The sequence below is a fragment of the Rana temporaria genome, chromosome 10 (genome assembly GCF_905171775.1).
Source record: "Rana temporaria chromosome 10, aRanTem1.1, whole genome shotgun sequence".
Taxonomy (NCBI): domain Eukaryota; kingdom Metazoa; phylum Chordata; class Amphibia; order Anura; family Ranidae; genus Rana; species Rana temporaria.
The window spans coordinates 1,494,551-1,513,189 of NC_053498.1; the positions used below are offsets into that span (position 1 = coordinate 1,494,551).

Consider the following 18,639-nt stretch of genomic DNA (forward strand, 5'->3'; position numbering starts at 1 on the left):
CAGAGATGCTGTGTATGAGCTGATGCTACACTCTCAGAGCAGTGTTCTCACAGCCTCTTCCCATCACTACCCATTCATGGAAGCCTTTGTATGCTCTGAATAAGTTCACATCTGTGATTGGCCAGCGGAGGGGAGAGATGCAGTGTGTGAAAACACCGCCCCCGGGAGCGTAGCGATAGCTCACACAGCATTACTGCCCATTCACGCTCTGTGATTGGGGAGGGGCAGACAGAGATGCTGTGTGAGTGTAGTGATAGCGATCTTCCCAGAGCTCCATAAAATACTGTCAGATGTAAATAAGAGAGGAGTCCAGGAGGTGGAATGCACCAGGTTGGACTTGGCTCATGGGACACTGGTGCCGGAATTGAGCTTTAATATTTTACATTTTTGCTGAGCTGGGAGGAGAGCTGTTACTTTACTTCTATAGATCCAACACTGGACCATCAGCCGCCCCTCATCCAATCACAAGACGCTTTGTATTATGTGAGCCCATCCACATGACCAGCAGAAGTAGGCGGAGCGAATGCTATAAAGAGGGCTGGGAGTATAACAGCTGGAGTGGGGGGGGGGGGGGGAGTGATAGTAGGTAAAGAAGTCCAGGAGGAGGCGTACACCTCGCTGGACATGTCCCCTTATATAAACCACAACAATTCCTGCAGACACGCTTCATCTCCTCCTCTTCTGGGAATCACTCCATGTTATAACCCCCCCACATGTCCAGCAAAGACAAGCAACCCCTCCCCCACATCACAGACAGGTTCAGCATTACATGAAACGTTCCCTGATGATCATAAAAACAAATCTGCTGAAGAGAGAAAACGGCCCTCCCCCAAATCTGTGAGCAGCTCCTCCCCTTCACCAGCATGTCACACAGAAATCCAGACACACTCTGATGACATCAGCTCTGGTGAAACTTTATTGTTCCCGACAATACACAAGCAAAGGGTCCTCCAAGTCTATGTGTACTGCTCAGAGCGATAACATTTCACCAAAGATGGCGCCATCCGTATAAGAGCCACTCCCCCTCCTGTAATATAAAATGCTGGAGAGGCGGCATAATAAGGGCAAATAATGGCGTCCATAACACTCATTGGCGCTCCTCCAAGACTGAAGAAATCTCTGAAATAAATAAGTGAACATCAGAGGGCGCCAATCTGAGTGTAGTAATGCAAAGAGACTTTAATGAATAAAAAAGTGGAAACGCCCATGTAGTAGTAAGTAGAAGGGGCGATCACAAGTGTGTCCTCCACACAGAGGGAGCCGGGGGACCACTGCTGTCCGGATCAGTCAATGGGGTTCAGCAGCCTGGCCGGTTACTGATGTCTAGACCAGGGATCCTCAAACTACGGCCCTCCAGCTGTTGCGGAACTACACATCCCATGAGGCATTGTAAAACTGACATTCACAGACATGATGGGAATTGTAGTTCCTGAACAACTGGAGGGCCGTAGTTTGGAGACCCCTGGTCTAGAGTTTGCTGGAAGTGACATCATCACTGGGGGCTGGAAGGGGAGTGGCTACACATTTGAGCTGCTCAGTTCCTTTTTGTTTCCCCCAAGCCTCCCGGAAAAAGGAGTCAGATCCAAAACGCGTAGCCATGCAAACTATTGACAAATCCTGGACAGCAGTGGTGCCTCCATCACCTCCCGGATCATACCTACCCCCTGTGTGCAGAGGTTCCAGCCATGGACGACATTTGTGATATCCCCTCATACTACTACATGGAGTGCCGACAAGGAGGCGAGCTCCTCCCCCACTCATAACATCCAGTAGGGAAAGTCCTAAAAGTTGCACATCATGGCAAAACCCTGGGGAGGAGGTGCCTCAGCTCAAGCTCCACCCCAGGGCTTAAAACCAGGCCACACCCCCCGGAATAGAGCTCATCCCCACTTAAAGAAGGTGCCACGGCAAAACCCTGGGGGAGGTGGTACCACAGCTCAGGCTCCAACCAGGCCCCACCCCCCAGGGCTTAAAACCAGGCCACACCCCACAGAATACAGCAAAATCCCGGGGAGGGGGTGCCGTGGCAAAAACCCTGGGGAAGAGGTGGTACCACAGCTCAGGCTCCAACCAGGCCCCACCCCCCAGGTCTTAAAACCAGGCCACACCCCACAGAATACAGCAAAATCCTGGGGAGGAGGCGCCGCAGCTCAGGCCCCACCCCCCCAGAACATGGCAAAAGCCTGGGGAGGAGGCGCCACGGCAAAAGCCTGGGGAGGAGGCGCCACAGCAAAAACCTGGGGAGGAGGCGCCACAGCAAAAACCTGGGGAGGAGGCGCCACAGCAAAAACCTGGGGAGGAGGCGCCACAGCAAAAACCTGGGGAGGAGGCGCCACAGCTCAGGCTCGAACCAGGCCCCGCCCCCCAGGGCTTAAAACCAGGCCACACCCCCCAGAATACAGCAAAATCCTGGGGAGGAGGCGCCGCAGCTTAGGCTCCAACCAGGCCACACCCCCTAGAACAGAGCTCATGCCTGCTAAAAAAAATTCCAGTAGGGAAAGGAAGTCCCAAAACTCACATCACAGCAAAACCCTGGGAGGAGGTGCCTCAACTTTGGCTCCAACCAGGCCACGCCCCCCCCCAATGCCTGAGGCTGGCATACACTTCCTCACAGGGTTCTGCTGCGACTTCTAGGGCTTCCTTTCCCTACTACATGCGAGTTGTCACTGCTTTATTTTTTATCCATTAAAGCCCCAAAAAAAAGGAAGTGACCACCAGAGGGCACCACAGTATGAGTGTAGTAATGCACCACACTTAGATTGGCGCCCTCTGGCATTCACTTCCTTTTTACCTTGATGTGCCGGAATTCCTGGCCGGTAAAACCACCCCCCCCCCCCCCCCTGCAATATGAGACCGTCACAGTCCCCTCCCACCCCCCACCAGCGGACAAAAGCTTGCAGGTCTCCGCAGGAAAGATGGCTGATCATGGCGTGTAAAACCGTCTCGTATCTTTTTTTTTTTTTTTTAATAAAGTTTGTAATCCAATGGACACACACAAACAAACAAAACTCCAGAATGGGAGGGGGGGAGGGAGGGGAAGTTGATTCCATAAATTAAGAGGCGTCTGCAAAACAAAAACAAAAAACAAAATAAAAATAAAAACAGAAGGTGGAGGGGGAGGGGAAGGGGGAGGGGAAATGATTAAAAAGTCTTGTGTCCATCCAAGTGTATAACACTCTTCCACGGATTGCAAGGAGCGGAGAAATGTCTTCATGGAAAGCACTTTACAAATGAGGGACGATAACGTCGAGTATGAAAATAAGATTTTTTTTTGAAAACACATTTTTGGCACAGATTAAAAAAAATGTTATGTCATGGGGGTCGTCTGATTCTCTAGAGTCAGTATTATATATATTTATATATATAATATATATTATATATACTTATATACACACGCCCATGGAGTCCTATAATATCCAAAGAAAGGAAAATAGATCTCCCTTTTGTGGTTTTTTTTTTTTTCTTTTCTTTTTTTTTTTTCCATGTAAACTGTACATCCCAAAATGTGAGGAATCCGCGGGACCGGGACCCGGCCGCGATCTCCGTCCGTCCGTCTGGGGGCGGGGCTCCTCGATCATTAGTCCAGTATTCACAGGTTCCTGCTCACTAAAGTCCACAGTCCGGACTTGGCCGTCGCAGCAAGTCGCTCAGAAATATGATACACGCAGAGAGAGAGAGGGGGGAGGGGAATGCTGTACACGGGTCCGAGTCACTCATTTAGTGCAAAGGCAGATTCAGCTTCGTTTTTTTTTTTTTAAATAAAAATAAAAAAAAAAAACACAAGGAGCACACCAACCAATCCACAACCATCATGGAATATCCCACATTTGCTGGGTGCGGGATCCCACTCCCTCCTCCTCCTCCTCCGTTCAGCCGTTCCCCGGCCGCCTGTACGCAATTTGTAAACATCCTGGGAAGCGGTAGAACCGGCTCCGTCCGGCGGGGATTGCGGGCGAGCGGCCCGGGTCACAGAGGTTTGTGTAGCTTGTCTCAGGCCAGGGCGATGACGATCATCAGGTGAGGAGAAATGTTGGAGATGCTGGCGAGGAGGTCCGGGGCCAGGCGGGAAAGATGGCTCTCCGAGAATTCACAGGGCGGGAAAATCTGCAAGACGTACGCCGGCTGGAAGAGACAACATGGAGTCAGATCAGGGCAGTGCACTCCCAGGTACTCCACCCCCCCTCATTCTCAGCTCCACCCCCCCTCATTCTCAGCTCCACCCCCCTCACACTCCCCCATCCTCCTCACGCTCCCCCATCCTCCTCACGCTCCCCCATCCTCAGCTACACCCCCCTCACGCTCCCCCATCCTCAGCTCCACCCCCCTCACGCTCCCCCCATCCTCAGCTCCACCCCCCTCACGCTCCCCCCATCCTCAGCTCCACCCCCCTCACGCTCCCCCCATCCTCAGCTACATCCCCCTCACACTCCCCCATCCTCCGCTACACCCCCCTCACGCTCCCCCCCATCCTCAGCTCCACCCCCCTCACACTCCCCCCATCCTCAGCTACATCCTCCTCACGCTCCCCCCATCCTCAGCTACACCCCCCTCACGCTCCCCCATCCTCAGCTCCACCCCCCTCACGCTCCCCCATCCTCAGCTCCACCCCCCTCACGCTCCCCCATCCTCAGCTCCACCCCCCTCACGCTCCCCCATCCTCAGCTCCACCCCCCTCACGCTCCCCATCCTCAGCTCCACCCCCCTCACGCTCCCCATCCTCAGCTCCACCCCACTCCCCCCTCACCCTCAGCTCCACCCCACTCCCCTCTCTGCTCTAGCCTTCTGGTCACTCCCCTCCATGCTCAGCTCCAGCCTCCTGGCCACTCCCTCCCATTCTAAACTCCAGCTTCCTGGACACTCCCCCCCATCCACAGCTCCAGCCTCCTGGCCACTCCCCCCAACACACATCACAGGTCACACAGCTGACGAACCTGGTTGGATCCTGGGTTGGGCACGTTGATGATGCCCGCTGCCTGCTTTGCTTGTAGGTAGGTGATGAAGGCGGCTTTCAGAGACTCCGTCTGGTTCACCACATCCTCTTGATCGCGGCCACATGGAAGTGCGAGTAACAAGCAGTAGTCGCTCTCCACCTGCAAATAGACAAGGAATCGGTATTTACTAAAAAAAATAGTACGGTGACTAGAACGTGATCACAGCTGTGTGGAGGGGAAGCATCGCTGTTAGTAGAGGGGGGCGTGTGTGGGGGAGATGTGTGTGTGTGTGTGTGTGTGTGGGGGTAGGAATGTGGCAGGGGGGGATATGTGGGAGGGGGGGGGAGATGTGTGTGTGTGGGGGGGGGATATGTGGAAGTGGGGGGAGATGTGTGTGTGTATGTGTGGGGGGGTAGGAATGTGGCAGGGGGGGGATATGTGGCAGGGGGGATATGTGTGGAAGGGGGGGGATGGTGTTTTTCCTGGTCTCTGAGCTGTTCTGGTGTCTGGGCCGCAGCAGCACAGAGAAAAGTCGCAGAAAACTCACCATCATGCGGCGAGCGACTCCCTCCAGCTGGGTGGCTTCCAGCCTCATTCGCTGAGCGATCCTCAGGGGAGGTCCTCCCTCGGGGGCTGGCAGAGACCGATGAGCCAAGACGTTATTCCCGGATACAAAGTGCAACTGGACAGCGGCTGTGTCATTCTTCAGAGCGAGGAGACCTTGCCACACGATCGGGTATTTCTGTAAGACAACGCAGAGATCGTCAGGAGAGAACGATGGAACCTTCTAGAGGTCAAAGACATGAACTATTTACGTGTCACTACTTCTTACTGGACTATAGGAATGCTCTTATTTTATATACGACAGGCCCCCCCCCCCCAACAAAAAAAAAAAGAGAACGACATTATCTTTTGCAAGTACAACAGTAAAAATGTATGCTGCCTGTCCACCCATCCCAATAAAAGCCACACTCACCGTCAGCAGCTGCACCATGTCCACCGATCTCTGGGAAGGCTCTTGCTTGGGGACATCGGATCTGGAGAGGGTAGCGGCGGAGGAGGACATGAAGGGGGTCGGTTTCTGAGACTGGTGAGGGGAAGGTAGGTCCTGCTTCAGGTTGATGGTAACAGGAGACGGGTAGGAGGTCTCCCTTGACGTGTCCACAGAAGCCCTCTGGAGATGCTGGATGTGGGACTCCATTTGGCTGGGGTGTCGGCCAATCGCGGCATGGTGAGCCTGCTCACCAACCGATGACTGAGCCGCCTTGGGGTCCTGGCTGACTTGTGGAGTTTTGCTGCGTCCCGGGGTGTTTGAATGTGAATGCTCACCATCAGGGCCAACCTAGAAGAGCAAAGAAAAATGATGAGGAACCTACACCCGGGAAGAGGACCAAGATGGCAGTAATGTGAATGAAGAGAAAAATGCATTATATCTCTACTTGTTCGAGAAGAAAAAAAAAAAGAAACAAAAAAAAAAAAACTGTAAAGAATCTAAATAGACAAAATGGCCAGATCAGGGTTTCCTAGCTGGGGTCAAAGGTCAGAAGCAAAGGTTGGGTCAAAGGTCAGAAGCAAAGGTTGGGTCAAGGTCAGAAGCAAAGGTTGGGTCAAAGGTCAGTGTATTTTCAGTAGGATTAAAAAGAAAAAAAAAAAAAAATTTCACACTGTTTACCGCTGCCCATCAGATTGTGACGTTCCGACCAAAAATGACTTCCTGCGCATGCGATACGAGTTCCAACATGTGTTCCGCGGCGCAATGCGTTCAAAACACTTCATGATCTGATAGAACAGCGGCAGCGAACATCTTGCTACACCCAGCTACGTCTTGAATTTGAGTAATTTTAGCAATAAAAGTGAGCGGATATAAATATATTATAATGAGATCTGTGATGCGGATGCCCAGCAGTTATAAAGGAGGCCATGTTGGTACGCCCAGCAGTAGGAAGCGGGCCGAGGCCATGTTGGTACATCCAGCAGTAGGAAGGTGGCGGACGCCATGTTGGTTCATCCAGCAGTAGGAAGGTGGCGGAGGCCATGTTGGTACATCCAGCAGTAGGAAGGTGGCGGAGGCCATGTTGGTACGCCCAGCAGTAGGAAGCGGGCCGAGGCCATGTTGGTACATCCAGCAGTAGGAAGGTGGCGGACGCCATGTTGGTTCATCCAGCAGTAGGAAGGTGGCGGAGGCCATGTTGGTACATCCAGCAGTAGGAAGGTGGCGGAGGCCATGTTGGTACGCCCAGCAGTAGGAAGCGGGCCGAGGCCATGTTGGTACATCCAGCAGTAGGAAGGTGGCGGAGGCCATGTTGGTACATCCAGCGGTAGGAAGGTGGCGGAGGCCATGTTGGTACGCCCAGCAGTAGGAAGCGGGCCGAGGCCATGTTGGTACATCCAGCAGTAGGAAGGTGGCGGAGGCCATGTTGGTACATCCAGCGGTAGGAAGGTGGCGGAGGCCATGTTGGTACATCCAGCGGTAGGAAGTTGGCGGAGGCCATGTTGGTACATCCAGCGGTAGGAAGGTGGCGGAGGCCATGTTGGTTCATCCAGCGGTAGGAAGGTGGGGGAGGCCATGTTGGTACATCCAGCGGTAGGAAGGTAGCGGAGACCATGTTGGTACATCCAGCGGTAGGAAGGTGGCGGAGACCAAGTTGGTACACCCAGCAGTATGAAGGTGGCAGAGGCCATGTTGGTACACCAAGCAGTAGGAAGGTGGCGGAGGCCATGTTGGTACACCCAGCGGTAGGAAGGTGGCGGAGGCCATGTTGGTACACCCAGCGGTAGGAAGGTGGCGGAGGCCATGTTGGTACACCCAGCGGTAGGAAGGTGGCGGAGGCCATGTTGGTACACCCAGCGGTAGGAAGGTGGCGGAGGCCATGTTGGTACATCCAGCGGTAGGAAGGTAGCGGAGGCCATGTTGGTACATCCAGCTGTAGGAAGGTGGCGGAGACCAAGTTGGTACATCCAGCGGTAGGAAGGTGGCGGAGACCAAGTTGGTACACCCAGCAGTATGAAGGTGGCGGAGGCCATGTTGGTACACCCAGCAGTAGGACGGTGGCGGAGGCCATGTTGGTACACCCAGCGGTAGGAAGGTGGCAGAGGCCATGATGGTACATCCAGCAGTAGGAAGATAGCAGAGGCCACGTTGGTACACCGCGCACTGCTCAGCGCTAAATCTTTAGGCCTTCAAAATGCAACATCCAAACAGCATCACAGATGTCACTATAATATATTTATATCCGCTCACTTTATTGCTAAAATGACTCTGAAATTCAAGACGTAGCTGGCTGTAGTAAGATGCCGCATGGGTGTTCTATCAGAATACCGCTACCCATTAGATCATGAAGTGTTTGGAAGGCATAGCGCATGCCCAGCAAGTCATTTTTGGTCGGAATGTAACTCCCGTTACACAATCTGATCGTACAGGTACAGGCAACAAATATATACATATGCAGACCATTTACCACTAAACAAAAGCGCAATTTTTCAAGGAAAAAAAAAAAAAAAACAACACACACACACACACACACACGATATAATCCCCTCTACCAAGTAGTTGCAATGATGCGAGATTTACTAACAAAAGTCAAAGTTACAAAGTTGGGTGCGGTTTTGTTCTACATGCACTACTGCGCACAAGCACAAGGGGCGCTTTAAAAAAAAAATATTTTATTTTTACACTGTAACTTTAAAAAATATATTTTCACTTTTATTGCTAAATCACAAGAAATGTAAACATTCCTTGAAATAATACAGCATGACAGGTCCTCTTTATGGAGAGATGTGGGGTCTATAAGATGTAAGACCCCACATCTCTCCTCTACAATGGAAAGCATTTAATAAAAAAAAAACATTAACCTAATGCTTGTCAAACAAAAAATGGCATTGTTTACATCGGACCAGAAGTGGCGTCAAGACATTACTCTGGTTCTCCTAATACAAGGGTATGCAACCTCTGCCCTTCAGCTGTGGTGAAACTACAAGTCCCACGAGACACTGGAAGACCCCGACACTCACAGGTATAACTCCGAGAGGCAGAGGCATGATGGGATTTGCCGTTTAACCACAAATGGAGTAACGAGGTGGCCTACCCCTGTCCTAGACTATAGAGCAGGGATATGCAATTAGCGGACCTCCAGCTGTTGCAGAACTACAATTCCCATGAGGCATAGCAAGATTCTGACAGCCACAAGCATGACACCCAGAGGCAGAGGCATGATGGGACTTGTAGTTTTGTAACAGTAGGGCCTGCTAATTGCATATCCCTGCTACAGAGATTAGCTGAGGCCATATTTCCTTGGCCAATCTCTGTTGTCAGCCGCCGCAACGGTTCCCGGAGCAACCAACCATCCAGTTAAAGGAACACTAAAGGCAATAAATAACAAACATGTTATACTTACCTCCACTGTGCAGCTTGTTTTGCACAGAGTGTCCCCTAACCCTGTCTTCTGGGGTCCCTCGGCGGCAGTCTCAGCTCCTCCTCGCAAAAGCTTTCCACCTTCATGCGAGCAAGCTTGCATTGTGGAAAGCTTTTGCGAGCGCGCTCCCGTAATACAGCGGCGGGCATAGCCACCGACTGTATCACTCGGCCCCGCCATCCGCTTGGATTGACAGCAGCGCCAGCCAATGGCTGCACTGCTATCAATCCGTCCAATCAACGGCCAGGCTGGGAACCGAAGAGGATCACATGGACGCGCGCGGGACTTTCAAGGGGGTCAGGTAAGTAAAACGGGGGATCGGGGGTGGGGGGGGGGAACGTTACCGTCGGATGTTTTTTCACCTTAATGCATAGGATGCATTAAGGTGAAAAAAAACATTTACCTTTACAACCCCTTTAAGCATGAGAACCACCGGAAAGCTATCCAGCAGCTAATCAGCTGTTCAGATCACTTTTAGTGGTTAGAGAAAAACCAGCTGAAAAAAAAAAAAAAAACAATACAGGTGTTATGGCATATTGCTGCAGCCATAGCCCCGATATTCTACTTCTAACAGAGGACGTCATTTTGCTATGGCCCGGTTGGGAAGTGGTAAAAAAAAAAAAAAAAAACGTGCCGCAGCCGACCCACAGATATGTGAACCGACTGCATAGAGAAGGCTGTAAGTTCACGTTATGCAAATTGAAAGCGGGTCAAAAGGCAATTCAATAGGCATATCTGTGAAGCGAGCCTCAGTCATGAAGGGGTTAGGCGTCCTGCTGTGTGGAGGGGGACTGCTGTGTGGAGGGGGGCCGCTGTGTGGAGGGGGGCCGCTGTGCGACGAGGACTGCAGAACACACTTTAATGACAGAGGATACATTAGGACAGCTCTTACCTGGGATGGTGTCATGCTCCGTGATTGTAATCCGATGGGCGATGCAGCAGAAAACTGAGGGTGGGAAAGCTGGGCAGGGGGGTGATAGGTGCGGATATCCGTGTACACTGGGCGATAATCATGGAAAGAGCTCCCCGACGAATGAATGAGGGGCACGCCATGAGGAACGACCACCGGCTGCGACAAGTTCAGTCCACTCAGCATCCTGGCATCGTTGTGTTGCGAATGAGGCAATTTCACATCGGGCTGCTTAGTCAGTTCTTTTACAGGTTGCGGCGTTTTACTGGCTGGAGGGGTTTTCACTGGGCCCTCAGGTGTTCGGGACTGCCTGGTCTCCTGGTGGTGTTCCCCCACAGCGCTGATATGAGAATGCATCATCATCCGGACATCGCGTGGCATTATAACATCCTGAGGGACGCTGTACGGGTCGAGCCGCATTCCTGACCCGGGCATGCGATATTCGTTTTGCATCACCAGCACATCGGACTGAACGTGGGATGGCCCCCGGCTGACAGGATGGTGGTAGTGAAGGTCATCATCAGCACCGTGTTGGGAAGACAACGTGGGCAGTACCATCTCTCGGATAGGTGCTGGCTGGGGGGTGTTGGTTCGTTGAGGTCGAACGTCCATCTGAGGCTGCATAGCTGCTCGGGGAGAGTGAAGTGCTTCTGGTCGCATGCCATACTGCATTGTTGGTAATGGTGGGGTGTTGATCCTGACATCCCCCTGTGTCATGTGGCCCAGTGACTGAGTTACACTATGTGGGGGCATAATAACAGTTTGTTCTGGGTGCATGCTGGGTAAGTAAGGTGACACTGGTAGTCCAGGGCCCAACATCACAGAGGGGTTGCTAGTTAAGGCAGGAGAAGCGGTAACACTCGGGTGACAGGACCTGGAGAAAGGAGATGAGGCGTGCCCGGTGGTACAGGGTGAATGAGGCTCTTGTTTGATGTTGAGATGTGGTAGTGATCGATCAGACGTACTGGTTCCAGTGCTCACATGATTGGATTCTGGTTGCATCTTTCCCGACAGAGAAGAGTGGTGCGAAGAGTGGTGAGGGCTCATATTGGTGTGGTGAGGGCTCATATTGGTGTGGTGAGGGCTCATATTGGTAGACTGAAGGCCTTTAGTCTCTTTCATATCCAAGTGTTTCTTTCCTGAAGAAACCATCTGACCCGAAAGTATCTGACTGTGCATTAGCACTGGTGCGGAATTCGAGGTCAGCACTTTAACTGCAGAGGGTTGCAAGGAAGCATTAGGACCAGTGATGTGACTCGATTCGGACTTATCCAAACAAGAACGTTCCTGTTTGATTGTAGAGATAACAGGAGATGCGTTGTAGGGTTGGTAGCTTGTTGGTGTTTGCGGTCCTTTTGGCAAAATCTGAGAAGGCTGAAGTGGTTCCTGTTTTATCTGCGTCTTCGACACAGACTGTTGAATCTCGATGTCCACAGCGCTGGCCGGAGGGATCTGGCTGATTTTTGCACTTATGCGTTGAGGGCCCTCGGTCTTCTGGCCAGAGTAACTGAGGAGCATTACCCCCTGGGAGGTGTTCACCCTCAGGCCAGGACTAGGTCCGGTTTCTGCAGGCCGGTCTTCTATAACAGTCATCGTCTGCTTCAAGCAGGCGCGGTTGTCATTGGTGTTCTGTCTCTGCTTACTCTTTTGAGATGGGATACACGGTGGAGCTGGCTGATGCGGTTTAGCCGATGTGATTCTTGGTAAATCCTCATGATCGAAGCTGTGTGGCATTCTACTAATGACCGAGGTAGCCTTGGGGGCCACAATGGTGGGCTTCTCCTGAAATACAGGGGCTTCAGCTGCTGGTGGGACTACCGTGTTGGGGAGGGGAACCGATGGTTTTTCTTCTGAAACTGGCTTGATTGCTTCCACTTGAGGATGAGAAGGTTCTTCAACATGTGAAACAGACACAGGCTCAGAGATGGCAGCCGTGACAATACTGGGAGTATTAGCAGGTGACGATACATATTTGGGCTCCATTAATATCTTCCTTAAGGTGCTTGAACTGGTATCAACATCGGAGGCCTTGGTGTCCGGGGGTAAAGCAGGAGGTGGGGTGGAAATGGTTGTGTTTTCGTCATGCCTTACTATCCAGTCAGGCACGATGGCTGGTGCCGAATGTGGGAGAGAGGCAGGCAATGAAGGTGCAGTCTTCCCTGGGGTCGCTGGCATAGCTGGAGGGGTGATAATGCTGGGTGGCGTAATCGGGGCACTTTCAGTACTTGAGCGAAGTTTGACACTGCCCTGACTGACATCATCGATGATCAGCTGCTGGGGCGAATCGCAAACATTGGCAGACTCGGACCTGTCTTCATCTTTAAATTCTTCATCACCATCCTTTGAGACAGCATCAGATGAGGAATTCAAGCTTGTGTCCAGATTCTGCTTCTCAGGGCTAGGCACCACCGGCATTTCCCCAGACTGTTCTTTTTGGCCTTCATCCGAGATCTTCTCCTCTGCTCTGGGTGATTTGCCTTGAGTACTTTCCTGAACAAACACGTTGGTGTCTACCGTCTCGCTCTTTTTGCTTCTTCGTTTTTTCTTTGAAGCTGCCCGACCCCGAGTTCTCTTTGGAATCGGCTCTGCTTCTGGCAAACGCTCTGGTTCTTTAACTTTACTTGAAGGCTCGCGTTCTGGTTCTTTGTCTACTACAGGTTCTGCCTGAGATGAGGGAACGGGAGCAGCAGCAGGCAGGACAGGTTCAGAGCTTGGGGTGGTACGGTTATCTTGTAGAGGGAGACTAACTGCCCGATTGGTCTCAGGCTCCGGTTCATCTGGCTGTGGAGGAGCTGGAACAGTGGCAGGTGTTGCCTCAGTTTCTCCTTCTGGTGGATATGGTGGAGCTGGAGGAAAAGTTTCAGCATCAGCAGAAATGTCACAAATGATGGAGCCAATGGCTGCTGCCAGTTCTGTCTCGCTGGCCTGGGGTGTAGATTTATCACCCTCCTCTTCAGTGCGAGATTCTGCCCCTTCTCCTCCTTGAGAATCTTTATAAGGTCGAACAGTGGCCGTTTCAGTGATTTTCTCAATGTTTTCCACAGCCTGTTCGAGTTCCATTTGTCGGGCCAGCTGTGCCTCTTCAGGTGAAATTTTGGGTTCTTTTGGAGATTCTTTTTCGGGCGTTTCTGGAAAAGAAGTTCCTTCTGGCTTTGTAAAAGGTGGAGGAGATACATTCTCTTCCTTTTGAGGGCTTTTGATTTTGACAGGCGAGATCACTATTGGCTCACCGTCTTCGTGTGGCCTCAAAGCACCCTTTACCTCATCAGCATTAAGGCGAATTTCCACATTTTTCAAGCGTGGAAGGGTTTTTGTATTTTTAGGCCTTCCAACTTTTGACTTGGGAGCTTTTTCTACAGATATTTTCTTCTCCGCCGCATCAGAAGTAGGATTTTCTATGGGGATTGTATCGATCTCTGTATCTTTTAAGTCATTTTTAACTTCGGAAATCTCCTCTTTGGCCAGTTTTGGCTTACTCTCCTCTTCAGTTGCAGCTGCCGTGGTTTCAGGGCATTCTTCATTTGACTCCCCTGAGCACTCCACTGACTGTAGTATAGGGTCACCTTTGCACTTTTTACCCTGATGGTTGCTAGACACAGGAGAATGGCTCTGTGAGGATTTTTGAGAGCGAGGAGATCGCCATCCTTCAGTTGGTTTTGCATTATCTACGACCTCCTTGCTTTCAGTATCTTCTGTATCTTGTTTTAAGGTTTCAGCTTTAATAGGCGACACCTCTCCAACAGTTTTCCTGCGGACTTTGGGTGGTCGCCCTCTCCTTGGTGTGCTAGGCACAGCAACTGGAGTCTCCTGAACTTCTTTTTCTGGTCTCTTCCGAGTGGATCGAGGCGCATCAGAAGATTCTTTAGCAGAAGGACCATCATTATCACCTGTGGTAGCATAGACAGATCTGACGTTTCTGCGTGTTCGGGAGACGGGCAGACTAAGCTCTGAGGCTTCAACTTCTGGAACAGCGCTTGGAGACTTAGCTGAACTCCTTGAGCTTCTGTCATGTTCAACTTTACTTTCCGAATGTTTTTGTGACTCAACACGAGGGGATGCAGAACGATTGCGTTTCTCACGGTCAATCCTGATGCTTTTTCTTGTTGCTGGTTTATCTACGGCACTAGACCTTTTGCCTTTGGAGGTTTTTTTGTTCTTCGCTGTGGTGGGAGCCTCTGCTTCCAAATCATTTTCAGAAATAAGTGGCTCTGTATCCTCTGGAACAGTTTCGTTCTTTTCACATGCATCAGTTTCTGTACCTGTAAACACCGGGGTGCTTTCTTCAAAGGCCTCAACCTCTTCAGCCTTGTCATCAGCCTTGGAAGGGGAGGTCGTTGGTGTCACTGGTTTTATCTCTGCGACGGGATCAGTACTGACTTCTGGAAATGAAGCACCAGGTGATGGTGGTTTTGTATCCACTAATGTAATATGTTCCCCAGTTGGTAGCTCCTCAGGAACTGGAGGGATAGCCGGAGTCTCATCTGTCTCATCAACAGCTTGAACAGTTTCCACTGGGGTTGGTGGATGGACAGCAATAGGAGGGGTAACTGGTGCAACAACCTTCGGAGAAGAAGTTTCATCAGCAACCATCTCACAAGGCTCAGCTGGCTTATCTTCTATTGGTGGAACAGTAGGTGGTGATGGCATTTTCTCAACAACTATTTTTTCAGGAGGAGGTGGTGCTACAGGTTCTGGCTGAGGAAGAGGTGGTGGTGGTGGTGGTGGTGGTATTGGCACAATAGACACGGGAGACTTGTTCTCTCGTTCTTTGTTTTCAGGGACAGTCTCAGGAGTCCTTGGCTGATTTTCCTTTTCTTCTGGCTTTTCTTGCTCTTTGGGTCTTTGCTCTTTTTCCTTCTCTTTCTGCTGCATCCTCGTTAGTTCAATGAATCGACTGTGAAACAGTACGACCGGTTCCTGCACGAGCTCCGAAGTGCTGCTGATGCCATCAGAAGATAGCTGCCTCCCGTAAGGACGTAGGATGCACAGGTCAGTATCCTCATCTTTCCTCTCTAGGTGTTGCAAACGTTTGGAGTCTTGTTCAAAGATAGAACTATGGAGAAACCGAGAGGCAAACAGCTCCTGTTTTTCCTGTTCCTCTTCCTTGTGATCATCTTTTTTATCATCTATTTTTCCATCAGAATCGGTCTTGATCTTTTTCTTCTTCATATACCAGGATGGTATGGGTCTTGGTGCCGAATCAACTTTTTCTCTCTCTTTGCTGTTGCGTAAGCTGGCAAGCTTGGAGTCCCATTCCAAAAAAGACCAATTCTCTTCACGGGAAGAGGAAAGCGATTTGGCTCTTTCAAGCAAGGCTTTTGTGTCAGGAGTAATAGTCTTATCTAAGAAGCGGTGTCTTTCTAGAGAGCCGGACAGCCTCTCCTCCTTGTCCCGTTTATCATCTCCATCCCGCAGTAAATAAGAAAATCTTGAGCCGTCAAGTATTGAGGACACTTTGGGTGAAGCAGATTTATGATCACTATCTTCATCAGAGTCTGAGGGAACCTCTCCGGGTTCGAGGTCCTTGGAGCGTTTACGGATACCTTCTCTTTTTACAACGTTACTAGGAAAGCTAATGTCCATTCTGTTGCTCTCCTGTTTGATTTGGCTATCCCCCCACCTGCCATACTCCTCTTCAGGGCTCACTGCGGTAAATTTAGGTTTGGCAAAATGATCGCTCACGTGCTCTTTTCTGATTGGGTCACTGGGTATCAATTTATAAGGTTCATCTTTAGGAGCCATGCTGGAGAACATGTTCTTTTCATCCACTTGAGGAGATTCTTTGAATTCTTTGATTGGCATTAACCTCGGAGAGTTTAAGGTAAAGTCATCCTCGTTAAACATAAAAGGACGAACGCTTGGAGAACAAGCAATTCTTTCAGGTTCGTCGCTTATCTGTCGGGAGCTTCTGTAATGTCTTTCGGGTTTGACTTCGAAGTCCACATGGTCGGTTTTTTTTTTTTTTACTTGGTGGAGAATCGTCTGTGACATCCTGTGGTGGTTTCCCGACTTCATGAACGAGGCTGCGCCTTTCATACTCCTCAGCTTCTTTGCTGGGACTGCCAAACTTTTCAGACTTCAGGATCTCCAGCTCCATCTGCTGCTTCAGTTTGCGGTTTTGTTCCATCTGTTTTCGGTAACTCTGTGTGTAGTCGATATCGATTGCAAGCTTTTCTTCATTCTCTGTCCTCTCCAATCCCATGCCTTCCCTCAAGAGATTGCAGTAGGCTTTTCTTTCCTCTTTCGAGGCATCTTTGTCCAGATCGTCCCCCATTTGCACATGTCTTTGAAGATTCTTCATGAAGTTTATCTTTTTACTAGAGGCATCAGGGGAGTCAAACTGTTCATCTACTGGTTCTCCTAAGCGCAGCTGAAGATCGGAGTTGGAGCGAACCGAAAGGCTGTGGTCTTGGCTGTCTTTAGGGCTACTTATATTAAAAAGTCTTTCAGATTTGCTTTTTCTACTATCCCTTTTTGAAAGTTCTTTTCTTGAGCTTTTCCTATCAAAGTCCCCTTCCCGAAGCCCAGAGAAGTCTCTTGAAGATGCAGAATCTAGTTGTTTCCTTGAACTCAACCGAAGGTCATCCTCGTCTGTGTTGTTTCGGCGAACATCAAGTTTTTGACGGTCGCACTTTAAATTTGCATCTGCAAACCTCCTTTTCCGAGCTTCTAGCTTGTCCAAGTCGGCAGCAGACGCTCCTTCAGTAGGCGTTTCCTGCTTTAAGTGCTTCTTTAGTTTTTGTTTGCTTTCTTTATCGACAACTTCAACATGGCTTGACAGCAGTTTTTCTTTTGGCACTTTACTTCTCGACTCCGCTTTTATTTGCTCGAATTTGGACTGCTCAAGACGCATAATCTGGGTCTTTGGATCCAAAGGTGGCGACTTCATGGATTCGCTGTCTGCCTTTATCTTGGTGGCTTTTTCTAAACTGGGGGGATCAAAAACTTTCCCTTCCTTTTCAGTTACACGGGTAAGGACCACACAAGGCATGAGGTCCAACCGGTTTTTTGATGCAGAGTCCTTGTCGTTCTTCTCTCTGGCCAACAGCTTGCTGCTCCCTTTTTGTTTCTCCAGGCTTGACTCCTTTTCATTATCCGGATCAGTTTCTGAAGACTGTGAACTTGCTGAATGGTTCTTGGACTTTCGCTTGGCTCTGTCTGCTTTATCTTTTTCGAGTATTTTATCAGTCCTTTCTTTCCGTAACAGACGCTTCTCTTTATCAAGTCTTTCCGCATCAAAAGTATGCTCCTTGTCGAGTTTTTCGCTTTTGATGTAGCGCTCAGCCCGGGCTTTCTCCAGTTTCTCAAATCTGGAAGGAGAAACAGAACTGCAGCTACCGCTGCGATCGGAGGACCGGCTATAAATCCTTCGCTCCGGGTCACTTGTAATCCGCTCAGATGCTGATGGGGATCCTGCAGGGCTTTGAGGTCTCCTCGAGCGCGCTGGGCTTTGGCTTCGCTCTACCGGCCTCCGTTCACCATCCCTCTCGCGGTCCGTCTCAAACCGCTCACGTTCTCGCTCCCTTTCTCTCTGGCGGTAACTATATTCCCGTATATCCTGTTCATATGGATCCCTGTAGTCTCTATATTCTCTGGAGTCCTCATAGTAACGTTGTTCATAGTAATCTCCTTGGTAGGTCTCCCAATCTTGGTATAATTCTCTGCTGCGGGCTGGGTATTCTCGCCGCGTCTCCTCTGGGTATGTGCCTGTTGTGCGGACGGTGTCATAATAAGTCCTCTCTGTAGTAGTAGTCAATTCATGGAAGGATCCCCTTCGAGTATCATCGCTTCTGGAAAATAAAACAGGGAGGATAGTTTAACTACAAATATTTCCTTCAAGGAAAATACATTTTCTATGTATGACTTGTTCAGAAAAATTAGCCACTGGGGCCAGTTTTGGATTATAGAGATTAAACCTGTACTGAGAACTGACACAATGCTGAACCTCCAACATTAAAAGTATAAATAACCTAACCACAAGGGAGTCACCCCTATATAATCAGATACCCCAACACTTCTTATTGTAAGTTCCTGAAAATAACACACCCCATTAAATGCAAAGAAATCTTCAAATAAAAATCAGCAACTTACCTTCTTTCTGATATTATTTCATAGATATCCCGTATATCCTGTCCCGATGATTCCATTGAGCCATAGAAAGCCAACTGACTTTCCTGGTTAGCAAAATCCACCTAATGCATAAATGAAAGAAGAATAAAAAAAAAAAAACATTGTTATTTGACGAACTTGCATTAAAAATCTCATTTTTAAATCTTAAAAAGAGTGACAAATATGAAACAAAAGCAGAGGCTTGTGGGTTGGAAGGAACTGTGGGGTAATTACCAGATAACTCCCTTTGCTGTAAATAAGTTAGTCAGGTCCAGAA

General features: G+C 49.9%; 1 protein-coding gene across 1 annotated transcript in view; it reads right to left on the reverse strand.

Annotated features, from left to right (window-relative positions):
- Positions 1-3,448: 3,448 nt before the first annotated feature.
- SPEN (spen family transcriptional repressor) overlaps positions 3,449-18,639 on the reverse strand; it is a gene marked incomplete in the record, with an annotated part of 88,138 nt that continues 72,947 nt past the window's right edge. The window contains 7 exon segments of the mRNA XM_040326728.1: positions 3,449-4,122; positions 4,932-5,090; positions 5,479-5,673; positions 5,908-6,273; positions 10,236-16,217; positions 16,219-18,043; positions 18,345-18,445. Coding sequence (XP_040182662.1) covers positions 3,991-4,122; positions 4,932-5,090; positions 5,479-5,673; positions 5,908-6,273; positions 10,236-16,217; positions 16,219-18,043; positions 18,345-18,445 — 8,760 coding nt within the window.